The sequence below is a fragment of the Corvus moneduloides genome, chromosome 7, assembly GCF_009650955.1.
Source record: "Corvus moneduloides isolate bCorMon1 chromosome 7, bCorMon1.pri, whole genome shotgun sequence".
Lineage (NCBI taxonomy): Eukaryota > Metazoa > Chordata > Aves > Passeriformes > Corvidae > Corvus > Corvus moneduloides.
The window spans coordinates 939,077-954,821 of record NC_045482.1 but is presented as its reverse complement, the minus strand read 5'-3'; the positions used below and the strand labels follow the sequence as shown (position 1 = coordinate 954,821).

The following is a 15,745-nucleotide window of genomic DNA, read 5'->3' as shown; positions in this document are numbered from 1 at the left end:
TTTCCTCCCAGAGAGCTCTCGAGCCCGTTGAAGCAGGTGCTGTCCCAGTTCCCTTGCAGCTCCCTGTTGGTGAAAATCCAGCTTTCCTTGTTTTCTTCAGTCTGCCGAGGGAGACAGCACACAATTAACCATTGATGGAACGTCAGCTGCAGCTCGGCTTTGGTGCTTTTTACAGAAACACATCCTGAAAATGAGAGCAAAGCCAATAAATAGGGTGACAGTGTAGGCTAAACCCTGCCTGGATGTAAACTGGGGTCCCCTGGCAAAACAACTTTCTGCTGGCACTGCTGCAAGGGAGGTTGGAGATGCTGCCAGGACCACGGCAGCACTGTGGGAGGGAGGTGCTGGGATTCTGTGGGGGTTCAAACTGGGTGACCTTTAGAAACACAGAATGGTTTGATTTGGGAGGGACCTGAAAGCAGGGACACGTTCCACTATCCCAGGTTGCTCCAAGCCCCATCCAACCTGGCCTGGAACACTTCCAGGGATCCAGGGGCAGCCACAGCTTCTCTGGCCATGTTTGACCTGGGCAGGAGAGGGGTTACAGCAGAGCAAGAGGGCTTGTCACCTGTAGGAAGAGTTATCTTGGGTTTGGATGAACCCTTTAAGGAAGAAAGGTGTGAATGTAGCAGAAATGGTGGAGATTTCTTGAAAACCTTCTTCCTTGAGAGGTTGCCCAGGGAATTAGTGGACCTGGAAGTTTCCAGAAAACACAGAGATGTGGCACTTGGGGACATGGCTTAGTGGTGGACATGTCAGTGCTGGGTTAATGGTTGAACTCGATGATGTCAGAGGGCTTTTCCAGCTTTAGTGATTCAGTGATTCCAAAGTGTACCTTCATCACTTAGAACAGTGTGGAATGGTGACCAGGAATAAATGATTGCAAATCTGTGGTGGCTCTGCTGTGCGTCTCTCACAGTGCTGTCTCCTCCTTGCCTCTGCAGTGCCTTCTCCCAGTGCCTTGCTGGTGAACAATCCCACGTCCTTCGGGAACGCGAAGGAAGTCGTAGCAATCAAGGATTACTGTCCCACGAATTTCACCACCTTGAAGTTCTCCAAGGGGGACCACCTGTACGTGCTGGACACGTCAGGAGGGGAGTGGTGGTACGCCCACAACACCACGGAGATGGGATACATCCCGTCCTCCTACGTGCAGCCCGTCAACTACCGCAACTCCTCCCTCACGGACAGCGGCATGATCGACAATCTGCTGGAGAGCCCCGACGAGGGCGTCAAGGAGCTGGACCTGCTCGGGGAGTGGGCTGATGTGAAGAGGAACTCTGCCAAATCCTACCAGAACAACCCCTTCCTGAACGGAGTGCAGACCAACCCGTTCCTGAATGGGAACTTGCAAGCAGCGCCCGGCTTGGATAAAGAATCCGACTCCAGCGTCGCCGTGGATTTGTTGCTCTTCGACACGGGGGCTCCCACGTCGGCTCTTCCCAGCTCGGCCGCCAACAGCAGCCTGGGGAACCTTTTTGATGAGTTTCCCTCCACGAACAGGCTGGATGTGGAACAGCCCGTGAGAAGGGACAACCCCTTCTTCCGAAGTAAGCGCTCCTACAGCTTGTCTGAGCTGTCCGTCCTCCAGGCCAAGTCGGACGCGCCGGCATCGTCGGGTTTCTTCAGCAGTTTGAAGTCTCCCACCCCTGAGCAGTTCCAGAGCCGGGAGGATTTTAGGACAGCGTGGCTGAACCACAGGAAGCTGGCTCGGTCTTGCCACGACTTGGATTTGCTTGGCCAAAATCCTGGCTGGGGTCAGACGCAGCCGGTGGAGACCAACATTGTGTGCAAGCTGGACAGCTCCGGTGGGGCCGTCCAGCTGCCGGACACCAACATCAGCATCCATGTGCCCGAGGGCCACGTGTGCCCCGGGGAGACGCAGCAGATCTCCATGAAGGCCATGCTGGACCCGCCGCTGGAGCTGAACAGCGACAAGTGCAGCACCATCAGCCCTGTCCTGCAGATCAAACTCAGCAACATGGAGGTGAAGACCTTCATCATCCTGGAGATGAAGGTGTCGGCGGAGGTCAAGAACGACATCATGAGCAAGAGCCTGGTGGGGCTGCAGTGCCTGCGCAGTGACATGAAGGAGGGGCCCTACACGCCGATGCAGCTGAGCTATTCCTACGGGGACACCATCCAGGTGCAGCTGGAGAACCTGGAGCCCTGCATGTACATCGCGGCCGTGGCGCAGGGCCAGAACATCCTCTACCCCTACACCGTGTGGGATTACATCAGCAAGAAGATCACGGTGGGCGTCTACGGCCCCAAGCACATCCACCCTTCCTTCAAGACCGTGGTGGCCATGTTCGGCCACGAGTGCGCGCCCAAGACCCTGCTGGTCAACGAGGTCACCAGGCAGTCCCACAGCCCGGCTCCCGTCGCCCTCCAGCTCTGGGGGAAGCACCAGTTTGCCCTGTCCCGGCCCCAGGACCTCAAGCTCTGCATGTTCTCCAACATGACCAACTACGAGGTGAAGGCCAGTGAGCAAGCCAAGATCGTCCGGGGCTTCCAGATGAAGCTGGGCAAGGTCAGCCGCCTCATCTTCCCGATCGCGTCCCACGACCCCAACGAGCTCTCGGACTTCACGCTGAGGATACAAGTCAAGGATGACCAGGATGCCATTCTGACCCAGTTCTGCGTCCAGACGCCGCAGCCGCCTCCGAAAAGTGCCATCAAACCGACGGGGCAGAGGCGGTTCCTCAAGAAGAACGAGGTGGGGAAGATCATCCTCTCCCCTCTGGCTGCCACCACCAAGTATCCGGTTTTTCAGGACCGGCCGGTGCTGAGCCTGAAGTACGGGAAGCTGCTGAAGACGGTGGTGAGGCAGAGCAAGAACCACTATTTGCTGGAGTACAAGAAGGGAGATGTCATAGCCCTCCTCAGTGAGGAGAAGATCAGGTTGAAAGGCCAGCTGTGGACCAAGGAGTGGTACATTGGCTACTATCAGGGGAAAATCGGCCTGGTGCACACCAAAAACGTGCTGGTGGTCGGGAAGGTCAAACCCAGCTACTTCTCCGGGCCAGATCTCACCACCAGCCTGCTGCTGGAGCAGATCCTGAGGCCCTGCAAGTTCCTGACCTACATCTACGCCTCGGTGAGGACTCTGCTGATGGAGAACCTCAGCAGCTGGCGCTCCTTCGCCGACGCCCTGGGCTACCTGAACTTGCCGCTCACGTTTTTCTGCCGGGCGGAGCTGGACAGCGAGCCCGAGCGAGTGGCCTCCGTCCTGGAGAAGCTGAAGGAAGACTGTAACAGCATGGAGAACAAGGAGAGGAAATCCTTCCAGAAGGAGCTGATGACGGTGAGTCTGAGGCCTGGTGAAAGGGGGGCTCCGTTCCTGGCTCTGCAGAGGGATCAGGCTGAACGGGAGTTGCAGGTTTCTGAATTTGGTCTGTAGAGAGAGAAGTCCATCTTTCAGGTCTTTTGAACACTGCTGGGCGCTGTCAGGTGGTGCCAGCTCTGGGGTCGGTGGGCTCTTGCTTTAGGGGGATCAGGGCAGTAATGAGGGAGGTGCTGAGGCACTCGGAATTCCGCAGTCACGCAATGGTTTGGGTTGAAAGAAACCTCAAAGCTCATCCTGTCCCACCCCGTGCCACGGGCAGGCACACCTTCCACTAGCCCAGGCTGCTCCAAGCCCCGTCCAGCCTGGCCTGGAACACTGCCAGGGATGGGGATTCTTTTTTTTCTGAGTCGCAGCTAAACCAAGGACACCTCTGAGCTGGGACGTTTTATACATTGCAAATGGAAATGGGTGGCTTGCTCCTTGTCCTGAAAGGAATTTGGGAGAGCGCTGCCTGCTGGTACTTCTAGGATGCCATTAGCAAGTCAATCCCATACGAAACATCATCTCCGTGATCGTTTCTAGCATTTCACAGGAAGCGAGCCAAAGAAAACACAGGGCAAAAGGTCTGGAAGAGATTTGCAGCTCTCTCCTGTTCCCTGCCCTCCCGCAGGAGCAGGATAACTGAGTTAGGGGGAACAGTGTGGGTTAAAATGGCAATTGGATTAAGGAATAGCTTGGCAAAATGAAATTATGGCAAAGGGGACTGGAGCTGAACGAAGGAGTTCAGTTCCCACACTCCTTTTAGGGAGAAGGGGAAATGTAAGGACTGAGTAGAAGGTGTCAGGAAGGGTATTGAATCCGTTGTTATTTATGGAAGTGTTGTCCGAAGAGTTCCCTGTGCCCAGGCGCCACTTTGGGGCCTGGGGGGCCATGGTTTAGCTTTGCCTTTCAGCTTTCAGGTCGTGCCGCCAATGCTGCTTCTGTTGCAGGGTTCTCCTGGCCATCAGTGACCCCTTTCCTCATCCAGGAGTGGAAAATCCGCCCTTTGCCCCCCGAGGGAGGGTTTGCCCCTTCAGTCATCAGGCCCAGTGAACGTTGGGATGAAATCCATGCTGCTCTTGCTGCGTCTTTCCGGGAGCTTTGCGCTGTTTGCTTTCCCTGTTTGCCAACCCCGTAGGTGTTGCTTTTATCTATTCTCATTGTTTTCAGGGATCCCAGGCGGTCTGTAGGTCATGGAGAACCCTCAGTGGGGAGACAAAGGGAAAGATAAGGCTCAAGGAGCTGCAGGAAAACATCCTGCTCCCCTGTGGCTGCCTGGAGAGCAGAGTCCCAGGGCAGGTTTTATTCTCCTTGTCTCTCTAATCCTGCTCTCTGGGAGGCTGAGCCCGTGGATAAAGGATGAGCTCCCTTCTTGGTGGAACACGATGCCGCTTCCAAACCCCTCGCTGCCGTCAAATCCTCCTTAGCCTATGGAGAAATTAGATTGAGCCTGTTGAAAGAAGGAAATAATGATGTTTCAGGGCATGGCAATGGAGCAGTAATGGGTTTTATTGTGTTTAAATCTGATTTTATTTGTAACAAATGGACTGGCTTTCTGGCGAGGGGAACCAGGGGCACTAAGCTCCAGTGTGGCCATTTCATCTGAAAATTGGTTGTCTCCCCTCAGAAGCGCTGGGAAGGGAGAAGCAGAAGCAGGTTTATCAGAGTTCAGCGTCGAGCACGCAAAATGCCAGTGGCAGAGTCGTGCACCAGCAGCCAAGCAAGGCAAAGCCTGGCCATGATGACTGGTTAATCAGTAATCTGCCTCTAATTACTATTTTTCTAATCAGGCACTAGCATTGGAGTGTGACGGTAACTCGGGGGGGGATGTGGCTCAGGAATTACTCAGCACAGCAGAGAGGGAGGGAAAGCTCTCCCTCCCTCCTCTCTGCCCGTCGGAGGCAGGCAGCACATGGATAAAAAAGTAAAAAAACTGGGTGTGGATTCGAGCAGATTTCGTTGCCCCTGGTGCCTGGCCCGTGGGGATAGATGTGCCCTGAGACACAGCATTTCTCCCTCTCTGGCTGTTAGAGACACTCTGGTTTGTCATCCCTCCAACACACACTGCTGTTGGGAAAAGCACGGCTCTGCTGGGAATGCTCCTGGCACGGCAGCAGGGAGCCGTGCAAAGGAAACTCTGAGCTTGTTCTTCTCCAGGCTGCTTGTAAAGGTCACACATGAGATGAGGTTGGGAGGGTGGTTTTTTTTTTTTCCCCTCCCATTGTTTTGTTTGCTCTGACTCCCGGTATCCAGGTATCCATGCGCTGCCTGTCTTCTGCCAAGAGTTTTTCCTTGTCCCTGGTGTGTGCAGGCCTCAAAGAGCTGCTGGGGGGGCTGCAGGTCAGGGTGTTCATGGCTTTGGGTTGGAAAAGACCTTAAAGCCCATCCCATTCCACCCCTGCCACGGGCAGGGACACCTCCCACTGTCCCAGGCTGCTCCAAGCCCCAATGTCCAGCCTGGCCTGGGACATTTCCAGGGATCCAGGGGCAGCCCCAGCTTCTCTGGGCACCCTGTGCCAGGGCCTGCCCACCCTCAGCATGCTGAGATCCAGCTGGGCGTCATGTCCAAGGAAATTACCCCATGGAGCCAGTATGAGGCAAAAAAAAAAAAAAAAAAATCAGTATTTAAGGCTGACAGTGTGTATTTTAAATGTGTGAGATGATTTTGGAGGTGGCGACAGACAAAAAACGAGTGGAAGAGACGTTTGATGCCCAAACAAGGGTTGTTTTGGGGAACACTTGTACAGAGGCAACTTTTTTGGGTCAAAACCTGACCTATATCCCAAAGAGGAGGACGAGACAGGAGCCTGTGCACGAGGATCCTCTCACCCTGTGGGTCTCGGTCTCCTTGGGCCTTTATCCCATGTTTATATGTTTGAGGAAGTCCCAGGTGGGAGCTGTTTTCCTCCACTAGCTGCTTTCCTTCGTTAGGAAATGGGATTCTGCATTTCAAAGCTGGGATGTAAATTCAGCCTCCCCTGGATGCCTTTTAAGTGGAGGTGTTTCTGCTTTGAACCGGGATTTGAATATCAAACACCCTCTCTGCTCTTTGCTGGGCTGGCGGAGCCGGTTCCCAGCTGCTGCCACGGGAGTAAATAATAAATAATAAATATTTTGGAGGGCTCTGGCAAAGCACAGCCCAGGTCACACCTGGGTGCCGAGGGATGGAGATGCAGTGGGTGCACCCAGCTATCCCGGGAGGCTTGTCCAGGGCGAGGGAGGAGGATGGAAAAAATTGGGCCATAATCCCACTGGAGGGTTAAGTCTGCCGAGCTAATCCCAGTGTGTCGCCGTTCCCAGTAATATTCCCCCTCTGGCTGCCACCTCGGTGTCTGGGATGTCTCGCACCCCTTCCCCACGTGGCTCTGGTGCTGTCCCTGTCTCCTGTCACCTCTGCCCGTGTGCTTGGAGCTGCCAGGGCACAGCCCGTGGTGCCGTGGCCAGCAGTAGGTTTGGGAGCTAACACGCGGCGCTCCAGGCCGATCCGTCTCTCCCGGACTCGTCATTTTGGGTGATTTTGCAGCTCTTGCTGAGGTGGCCTCCCGGCTGCTTTCCTTTGCTGCTGTTTTGTTGTTCACCTGGAGCAGCAGGAGGAGCAGGAGAATCCATCTCCTGCAGCTCCATCCCTCTTAACCCTGCAGCGCTCCCGGCTCCGGGAGGCCTCTTCTGCTGCCTCTGACCTCGGGTGGGAGGTGAGAGCAGTTCCTTCAGCCTGCTTTCCTAAATGCCAGGTTCTGCCCGGGATTGGGATCCAGCTGCCTGGAAAGGCGGGTTTGGGGATGTTCAGTCTGCCCCCTTCCTTAGGACCCTCCAGATCCTTCCCCTGCAGAGAGGGCGGTGGATCCAGAGAGGGCGGTGGATCCGTGCGGCTCTAGCAGAGGAGGCGGTTCTGGCACAGGTGTGTGACATCTAAATGCTTCCTCATGTCTTCTGCACCACCAAATGAGGGCTCTTTCCCATGGATTTTCCTTGCTTGTTTAACGAGGGGGTTTATGGCCGCCCTGGCTCCCACAGGAAGCCGGTGTCAGCACTTTGGAGGAGCAGCCACGTGCTGGGCTGCAGCTGTGATTAGAACCCAGCTCAGCTCTAAGCTGGGAGCAGATAAGGGGGAAAATCCACACGGTGCTTTTGCTTTGCAAATCGCTGGAGTGGTTTCAGATGTTCCCATCTTCCCTCCCCCAAGTGAGACCTCCACTGGGCGGATTTAACCCTTCTTTGCCCCACAGCCAGACCTGGATTTGCCTGGCCCCCTGTGTTGGGAGAGGGTGTCAGGGCCCACGGAGACAGAAAGGTGGATTCTGGCCACATTTCTGGGAGAACCATCCCCGTGCTGCTGTGAAGGAGCTGGTGGGGTCTGTTTGCTTGATTTCCATGTTTAATAACATCACACCCCTTCCTGAGGCTCAGGGTAGGATTTGCCCAAGGACTGGGGTTGATGCTGCTGGGACTCTTGTGATCCAGAGGCTCTGGCAGAGGCTGGGGGAGCCCTGGGGAGTGGGGTGACGATCCTGGCAGTCAGATCCCATCCTCTGAGACTGAACACTGCCATTAAACCCTTCCTTTCCTGGGCTGCTCTGGGGGTTTTCCCTTACTGCAGCTTCATCCCACCGTGAGGGGATTTTAATGGGATTTGACACTTCAAGGCAGGAGCTAACCCTACTCCATCCTTTTTTTCCTGGCTAAGTCATTCCTACCTAGAAAACCCGGACTGATGCAGTTGCTCTTTCCACTTCAAAACCATTTGTGGAAAATCTTGGCTTTTAGGACAATAAATGATGCAGGAGGAGGAGAGGAGGAAGAACATCCCGAGCTGAGCAATGCTTGTACTGTCGGAGTCTTCACCTGGGTCTCACCCCAGCCCATCCCCTCACAGGGCTGATGTCCAGGTGCCATCCCAAAATGTCCTGGTTGTGCCTTGCCCACTGCTCTGCAGGATAGTGCAGCTCTGGGATGGAGTCTGGATTAGTTCTCTTGATTAAAAGCATCTGTTGTCCTCAGCCCCCGGGATGCTTTAAACTGCTTAAGGTGGGGCCTGGACATCCCGGGAGGGGTTGCCTGGAGAATGAGGCTGCCTTGGCCAGCCCGGCTGCAAAGCCCATCCCCGAGGGGTCGAGTGCTTTGTCCAATTAATGGGATTACTCTCCTGCCCAGGCCTGCTGGCCTGATTTCCCCAGCTGTCGCTAGCAAGGAGGCAGGAGGAGTTTTGGGATGCTCCTGGAGGGAATTCCCCTGCCACGCGCCCCCAGCCTTGACTCCCTGCTCGCTTTCCCCCCCTGTCCTCCAGGCCCTGCTGAAGATGGACTGCCAGGGGCTGGTGGTGCGGCTGATCCAAGACTTTGTGCTGCTGACCACAGCCGTGGAGGTGGCCCAGCGCTGGCGGGAGCTGGCCGAGAAGCTGGCCAAGGTGTCCAAGCAGCAGATGGACGCCTACGAGGCCCCGCACCGCGACAAGACGGGCACGGTGGACAGCGAGGTGAGAGTGAGCCTCCACGGGCCCTCCGTGGAGATCTGGGCCTCCACAGGCCCTCCGTGGAGATCTGGGTCTCCCTGGGGCCCTGTGGGTTGCAGATCTTGGAATTCTTTTGGCTGGAAAAGACCTTCAAGGTGTTGGAGCTCACCCAGCGCTGCCAAGCCCCACCAATGTGGGCCCAGCGCTCTTAAAGCTTTCCAACCAAATGATTCCACGTTTCTCTGGAGATTCCTCCAGAGCACACTCTTCTTGGAGGACCAGAGGGATCTGGGGGGTGTTCTCCTGGGAAGGTGCTTGCTCTGGGCTGCTGGCTGAGCTCTGATCCCCTCCCACCTGTCCCCCCTCTGCCCCAGGCCATGTGGAAGCCGGCGTACGACTTCCTGCTCACGTGGAGCAGCCAGATGGGGGACAGCTACCGGGACGTCATCCAGGAGCTGCACACGGGGCTGGACAAGATGAAGAACCCCATCACCAAGCGCTGGAAGCACCTCACGGGCACCCTGATCCTCGTCAACTCCTTGGACATGCTGCGGGCAGCTGCCTTCAGCCCCCAGGACCACGAGGATTTTGCCATCTAGCCCGCGTTTGTCCACTTCTCCCTGGCTGGGAAGTTTGTCCTGTGCTTTTTCCCCCCTCTCCTCTTTCTTGAGCTGACTTTAAAGAGAAGAAGTGGAGGTTGCTCTGCGTGGGTTGGAAGAGGCCAAAGTTTGCAAGTTCTCCACCAGGACTGGAAGGCAGCGGGAGACATCCCACCTCGATGGGAATTCATCGGGAAGGGGACGGCTTTTCATCCAGTTAAACTCTTTCTTACTAAAGAAACCCCAGACTTTCGAGAGGGTAGGAAGAAGGGGTGGGGAGGGGGTCCCAAAAGAGATCACGTGTTTTTTTAGGCATTTACAAATAAAAGTCTAATTTTTGTAACGAGCAGTAAAAGTTGTAACAGCTTTGGGGGAGGGGTGGGTGAAGCTGTGGCTGGTTTTAGGTCGTAGAAACTGCTTTTAAATGATGGGGTTTGAGACAAATACGGGTCCTGTAAACACATATTTTAAGAGGAAGCACAGGAAATGCCCTTTCCCCCTACCACGGGCAGAGGATCTTGGCTACCAGATGTGACTGAAGCACCGTAAGAACTTGGGGTGTCCCCAAATTTGGGGTGTGCTCAGCCCAAGCAGCACCTTGCACCAAAAAATACTTTTTTTTTAAATTGTTTTATTTTATTCACAGGCCCTGTGAGCCTTTGGGTTGTTTTTGGGGTTGTTTTCGTGTCTCTGCAGACGTGGATTTTCTTGTTTGTGGGCAGGGAGATGCTCGTTGCCTGTTCCTGTTTCTTTAACCAGGAGGAACTTCATCCCCCCCTGGATGTGGTGCAGGACAGCTCTGGAAGAAGCTGGAGGTTTGGGGCTTGCCAGAGACCTCAGGAGATGGATCAGGAGGATGATGAGAGGGAATTGTTGCCATCCACAGAATCCCTCTACAGGCCAAAAAAAAAAAAAAAAAAAAAAAGGAAGAGGGAAAAGAGAGAATCTTCCTCCTAGTTTGAAATCCGGGCTCATTGGGGATGGTCCAGGTGCTCTTTGCCATTGATTTCTAATTCTTCAGGGCTCCCCAAATCCAGTTTAACCTGTCAATAATCTTTGCTATAAACCTGCTGCCAACAGCCTCAATATTTTTGGCACCCTGTGCCCGTATGTTTTTCCCCCCCTGTTCCTCTTAAATCCGAGTTTTTGGAACGACTTCGTTTCCTCCTTCGGCTCCCCGGCATTCAGGTATTTCACCTGGGAGGGGAATATTTTTGCACAGAAAGGTTATTTTAAGTGCAGAGGCTCTTTGTAGTGAGAATGTGTAAGGGTTGTTAAGGGATGGGTTTGGTTTTTTTTTCAGGTTAATTAAAAAAACAATGGAAGGGGAAAAAAATGGAAGAAAAAGAGTAGGAAAGGCATCCTGTGGAGGGAATGGTGTATTTCCCTCTTCCCAAATTCCCATCCCCAGAAGTGATCGCTCTCCATGGACCCCACAACAGCACCTTCAATTTCTCCTCGGGGCTTTCCTGTGCAACTCCCCATAGCACAGAGGGTCTGTGAGCACCCAGCCCCTTTCCCTCTCCCTGAGGCACCCCAGGAGCCCATTTTTCCATGCAGGAGCTGAAATCCCTGCTGCAGTGAGGGTGACCTCCACGTGCAGGCAGCAGGATGCCTTTTCCCTGGACTTTTACCTGGACCTGGGCTTCTCCCCCTTTGCCTGGCAGGCTCCAGAGCTCTGCAGAAGGCTGTGCTGGGAGAGTGGCAGCAGCAGTGAGGGCAGGAGTCGGAGCCTCCTGTGAGCCATGAATAATCCCAGCTTTTTTTTTTAGCCCCCCTGCTCCCCCTTGGTTTTTCTGTCTCCCTCAGGTACTCTGAATACCTGCCCTGGCATTCCAGCAGCTGCCTCAGACCCCCTGGGCTCGGCTCCTCAGCACCCTGTGCCCTCCCCAGCCCCCTGGGACCACGGCCAGCACCATGCGGGGTGAGGCTGTGGTAATTTGGTCCCAAATCCAGTCCTTCCTCCTGTGCTGGGACTGGGAATGTGTCCCCCAGATGCCTTCTGGACTAAATGTCAAGGCCTTCTCCTAAAAATCTGTCTGGGCCTCTGTGTTGCCACCCTTGTGCAGGAACTGGGTTTTGTTCTTATTGGGAATGGGCCTTTTTTTAAAGAAAAAGGAGTTTTTCGGGGGAAAACCCCAAAAAATCCAAGTAAAGCTGTTACTCTCCAGTGCTCCCGGTTAGATCTCATCTGTGTTGTCTCTTCATCCCCAAAGCACCTTGGATGAGTGGGATTCATTTAGTAGGGTTTCCACTGGGCCAGCACCCGGAGCCAGTGGTCCTCAATCCCATTTCTTCCCCTCAGCCTCCCCATCCCACTTTGTCCAGGGAGAAGTGGCTGGGAACAGTCTCGCTGCCCAGACTGCTGCTTAGGCTCAAGCTGCAGCTAAGGGACTTCCTGAAGGTGGGGTTGCAGGGTTTGTTTTGGCACGGGGGAGTTTCCCTGGTTGTTTTCTGGCCGGAGAAAACATCCCTGCATTTAGCCAAGGCTGTTGTGGTGCTCCCAGTCCCAGTGGAGGTCAGATGCCAAGCCAGGAAAAGGAAATATTCAGGTGTCTGGCTGTGGCTTCAGGGCTCTCAAGGGTGGAGGAGTGACAGGATGGATCTGTGATCCCAGATGAGGCTCCCTGGAGCTTTCTCTGAATTATTCCTGAATTATTTGCACAGAAGTCTGGTTTTCCCTGAGGTTCTCAGCCCTGGCCAGCCCCAGCTCTGTGGGATGGACACAGGTGATGTCCCACCATGGACACCCTACCCTGCCTTGTGCCTCCTTTCCCTGCTCTGGGAAATAGGGACACCAGCCAGATGATTTGGGGAGTTCCCCCTTGCCTGGCTCCCTGGAATATTTCAAGGAAAGGATTTGGCTTTTTATTCCTCAGGGAGCCAAGCGCTTCAGCACGGGTCACCCTGCAAGTGCATCCTCACAGCATTTTCTCCTCTGCTTCAGCCCTCACAAGTGAGGGATCATCTTCTGTGGGCTCATCCAGCGCCAAAAGGGTCAGGGAGAGGTGTCAGGAGGGGAAGGGAGAGGAAAGTGACCCCTGGGTTATCGGGGTCTCCACACAAAGCGTGGCTTGCAGGGAGATCTGCAGCCTGGGATGAAGGACCCTGGCGGTCTCCGGGTGTTCATTTTCATCCCTGGAAATCCCTGCTGCAAATCAATGGATTTGCTGCCTTCCCAGCTCTTTGGGGGAAGCCTCTGGTGGATTATCAGGACACCACGTGAGGAGCTGCTTGTGAGTGCTTGGAAGAGCAGGGTTGTTCCAAGGGTTGCTCCCAACTCTTCCTCAGGTTTCTTTGGCCACCAAATCCCCCCTTTCCCAGGGCTGTCCCCTGCACCCAACCTCCTCTGAGGGCCATTTCCCCGTGCCAGCTGGAGGCTTGATGGATGGTTTTGTGGAAAAAGCGTGGTAGGAGCACCTCCAGGATCACAATGGATCCCTTGGAATCCTGCCCTGGGATTTGCTGGTACTCCCAAGTTCAGCAGTCCTGTTGCAGGTTTGGGTTTCCTTGTTTGCTGGATCCTTCGTTTTTTTTTACCTTAATAGCCCGGGGTGACTTCATCCGGCCTGACCCCTCACAGAGCAAGGCTGGAAACGAAGGGAGAGGATCATCCCAGGAAACGCAGCTCCCATTCTGAGTTCAAGCATCCCCTGGGGCTCCCCTCTTCACAGCTCAGCAGGTTTCATCCACTGCGGGAATCCAGGGGCTTCTGAGCAACAAATGGCACTTTTGGGCTTTTTAGTTTTGTTATAATGGGGGGGGGGGGGAAAGAAGGATGTAAAGGTGTGTTTTTCCCGAGGGGTGGCTGCTTGCTGGACTTGGGGCGGAAGGACCCTGATGTCTGAGTGGAAAGGAACAGCGCTCTCTCTGGCTGGGGGGAGGAAGGTGTGATTTTTTTTCCCCGTTTCACAGCCTCCCTCGGTGTTGGGATGTTGGGAGTGACACGCTGGTTGTGGTTTCCCTTTCCTCCCCCTGCCCCTCCCCGAATCACCCGGCTGCCTCCCTCCTGCTCTGCTGAAATCATCTCCAAAGGGGTTGGGATCAACCCAGGCCCCCTTCAGCACAAATCGAGTCACTGGGATGCTCCTCAGTCCCTCACCGGGACAATGAACCATAGAGGGACGCTTGGATCTGCCCCAGGGAAGCAGGGACCATGCCTCCCCCTCCCCTGAGATAATCCAGGCTGGTGGCATTCCTGGGAAGAAATCTGCTCCTTTGATTCAGGCTGGTTTTTGAGGATATTAAGTAATCCAGGCAGGAGCTGGCTGGGGGGATTTGGGATTTGCTTGATGACTCGCTTTTATCATCCTAAGCAATCAGATGTGAGACCTTTCACCCTTCCTTAAAAGAAAGGGAATTGGTGCTGGGAGCCCTTGGTGGTTCCTGTCACAGCAGAGTTGTGTGACAGTGGCTTTGTGTGTGAGCTGTGACCTCCTGGCTCTGCACAAGTCCCTGACAGGAGGGGGCAGCCGGGGGGGAGATCGGGCTCTGCTCCCAGGGAACAGGGACAGGAGGAGAGGGAACGGCCTCAGGCTGGGCCAGGGGAGGGCAGGGTGGACATCAGTGGGAATTTCCGCATGGAAAGGGCGCTCAGGCCTTGGAACTACCCAGGGTGGTGTGGAGTCCCCATCCCTGGAGGTGTTGAAGGAACACGGGGATGTGGCTGTGGGGACACACGTGGTTTAGCTGGGTTAAGGGTTGGACTCGATGCCCTTGGAGCTCTTTTCCAAGGTGAAGCATTGCCTGGCTCACGGAGCTGCACTCCTGCAGCTGGGGCACTTCGCTCCTCTCCGGGTTCAGCCGAGCACGTTCCTCCCGTGCAGGGAGAGTCTGTCCTGCCTTTCATGTCAGACGTTTTGGCAATCTCTTTTCCCCAGGTTTCATCCCACTCTCCTATAAATAACTCCTAGAAACACCTCTGCAGGTGAGAATTAATGCAAGGGCTCGGTGGCTGCTCCAGCTAAAAGTGCCTGGGCTTGCTGCTGCCAGCTCCCTCTGCCCCTCAGACAGTGCCAGGGCCCCAGGCTGCCGTGGGATGGGACATCTCCAGTGCCAAACCCTCTGGAATGCTGCAGGGATAACTCTGGGGGATGATGCAGGGGCCAAGGCACGTTCTGGACCACTTCCCATGGTTGTTCCCACAGCATCAGTCCTGCACTGCTCCCCAGGCTGGACCAGCATAGCTGCCATCCCAAAGCCACTTTTTTTGTGGGTTTGGGGTGAGTTTGGGTGGTTTCTGTTCAATGAGGCTGGTGCTGCTCCTGGCAGGTTGGCTTCCCTCACCCACACTCCTTCCTCAGGGAAGTGGGATGCACTCCACATCTTCCCCTGCCGTGCTTCCATGATTTCCAGAGTGGGAAATGAGTTCCTGGCAAACCTCCCCAACCAGGAGTTGTGGCTGGGTACCAGCAGCAGTGAGTATTTACTTTCCACAAAGCCACCTGAAAGGTAGATGATAGAAGAAATAAGTTAAATAATTAATTTCAGCATACAAGTGAGAGTGTCCAGGGCAAGGGACTCACCTGTGGGTGGAGCCCTGCACAGGTAAGGAAGATGGAGTGTTCCTGTGCCTGTGGATAACCAGGATATTTATAAGGATGTATTTCTAAAAGGGAATGGCTTTCAGCTGACAGAGAATGGGTTTAGATGGGATATTGGGCAGGAATTGTTCCCTGGGAGGGTGGGCAGGCCCTGGCACAGGGTGCCCAGAGCAGCTGGGGCTGCCCCTGGATCCCTGGCAGTGTCCAAGGCCAGGCTGGACATTGGGGCTTGGAGACTCTGGTGTGTCCCTGGGGGGCAGGGGTCTCCATGGACCCCCATACTGGTGAGTTGGAGGAGCCCAAGATCCGCCCGGAGCTCCCATGGCAGTGGAAAAACCTCACTGTGGCCCTTGAGGGCTGGGGTGAGGCTGAGGAACCCTGTGGCTGCAGAAAAATGCCAGCAATTCCTGTCATTTCCCATGGTGTGGCTGGTGGGAAGCAGGGAGAGATGCCGGCTGCATCCTCCCGCTGGAGCCAGGGCTGCTGTGCCCCATCCCAAACCCAAAGAGCCTCGTGGCTGTGTTTTGCAGCTGGGGTGGGTCTGAGCAGTCCAGAAGAGCTGGGAAGCAGCACTGTCTCTTTCCCAGACTTACAGGATGTTAAAATCCAGGGAAAAATAAGAAAAACACTCAAAAGGTGCCTGGGTGGGAGCAGAAATCACCAAGCTCCGGGGAGGGTTTACCTGAGAGCTCGGTGGTGCTGAGGTGGGAGGTGTTTGTACCCCTGTTTTCCAAGGGCAGCGAGGGCACTTTGGCTGCTGCTGCCTTTTCCCAGAGATTAGAAGGATTTGCTGGAAAAGCTCAGCCTGCAGTGCCTGGGGCTCTGG

The 15,745-nt window shown here is 55.0% G+C and overlaps 1 protein-coding gene across 6 annotated transcripts in view; it reads left to right on the top strand.

Moving 5' to 3' along the window:
• SH3BP4 (SH3 domain binding protein 4) overlaps positions 1-9,722 on the top strand; it is a 32,803-nt gene extending 23,081 nt beyond the window's left edge. For all 6 annotated transcript variants that reach the window (XM_032114828.1, XM_032114827.1, XM_032114832.1 and 3 more), the window contains 3 exons: positions 945-3,307; positions 8,613-8,801; positions 9,152-9,722. In XM_032114828.1, coding sequence (XP_031970719.1) covers positions 945-3,307; positions 8,613-8,801; positions 9,152-9,376 — 2,777 coding nt within the window. In that variant the 3' untranslated portion in view covers positions 9,377-9,722. The remainder of the gene's footprint in view (positions 1-944; positions 3,308-8,612; positions 8,802-9,151) is intronic.
• The last annotated feature ends 6,023 nt before the right edge of the window (positions 9,723-15,745 follow it).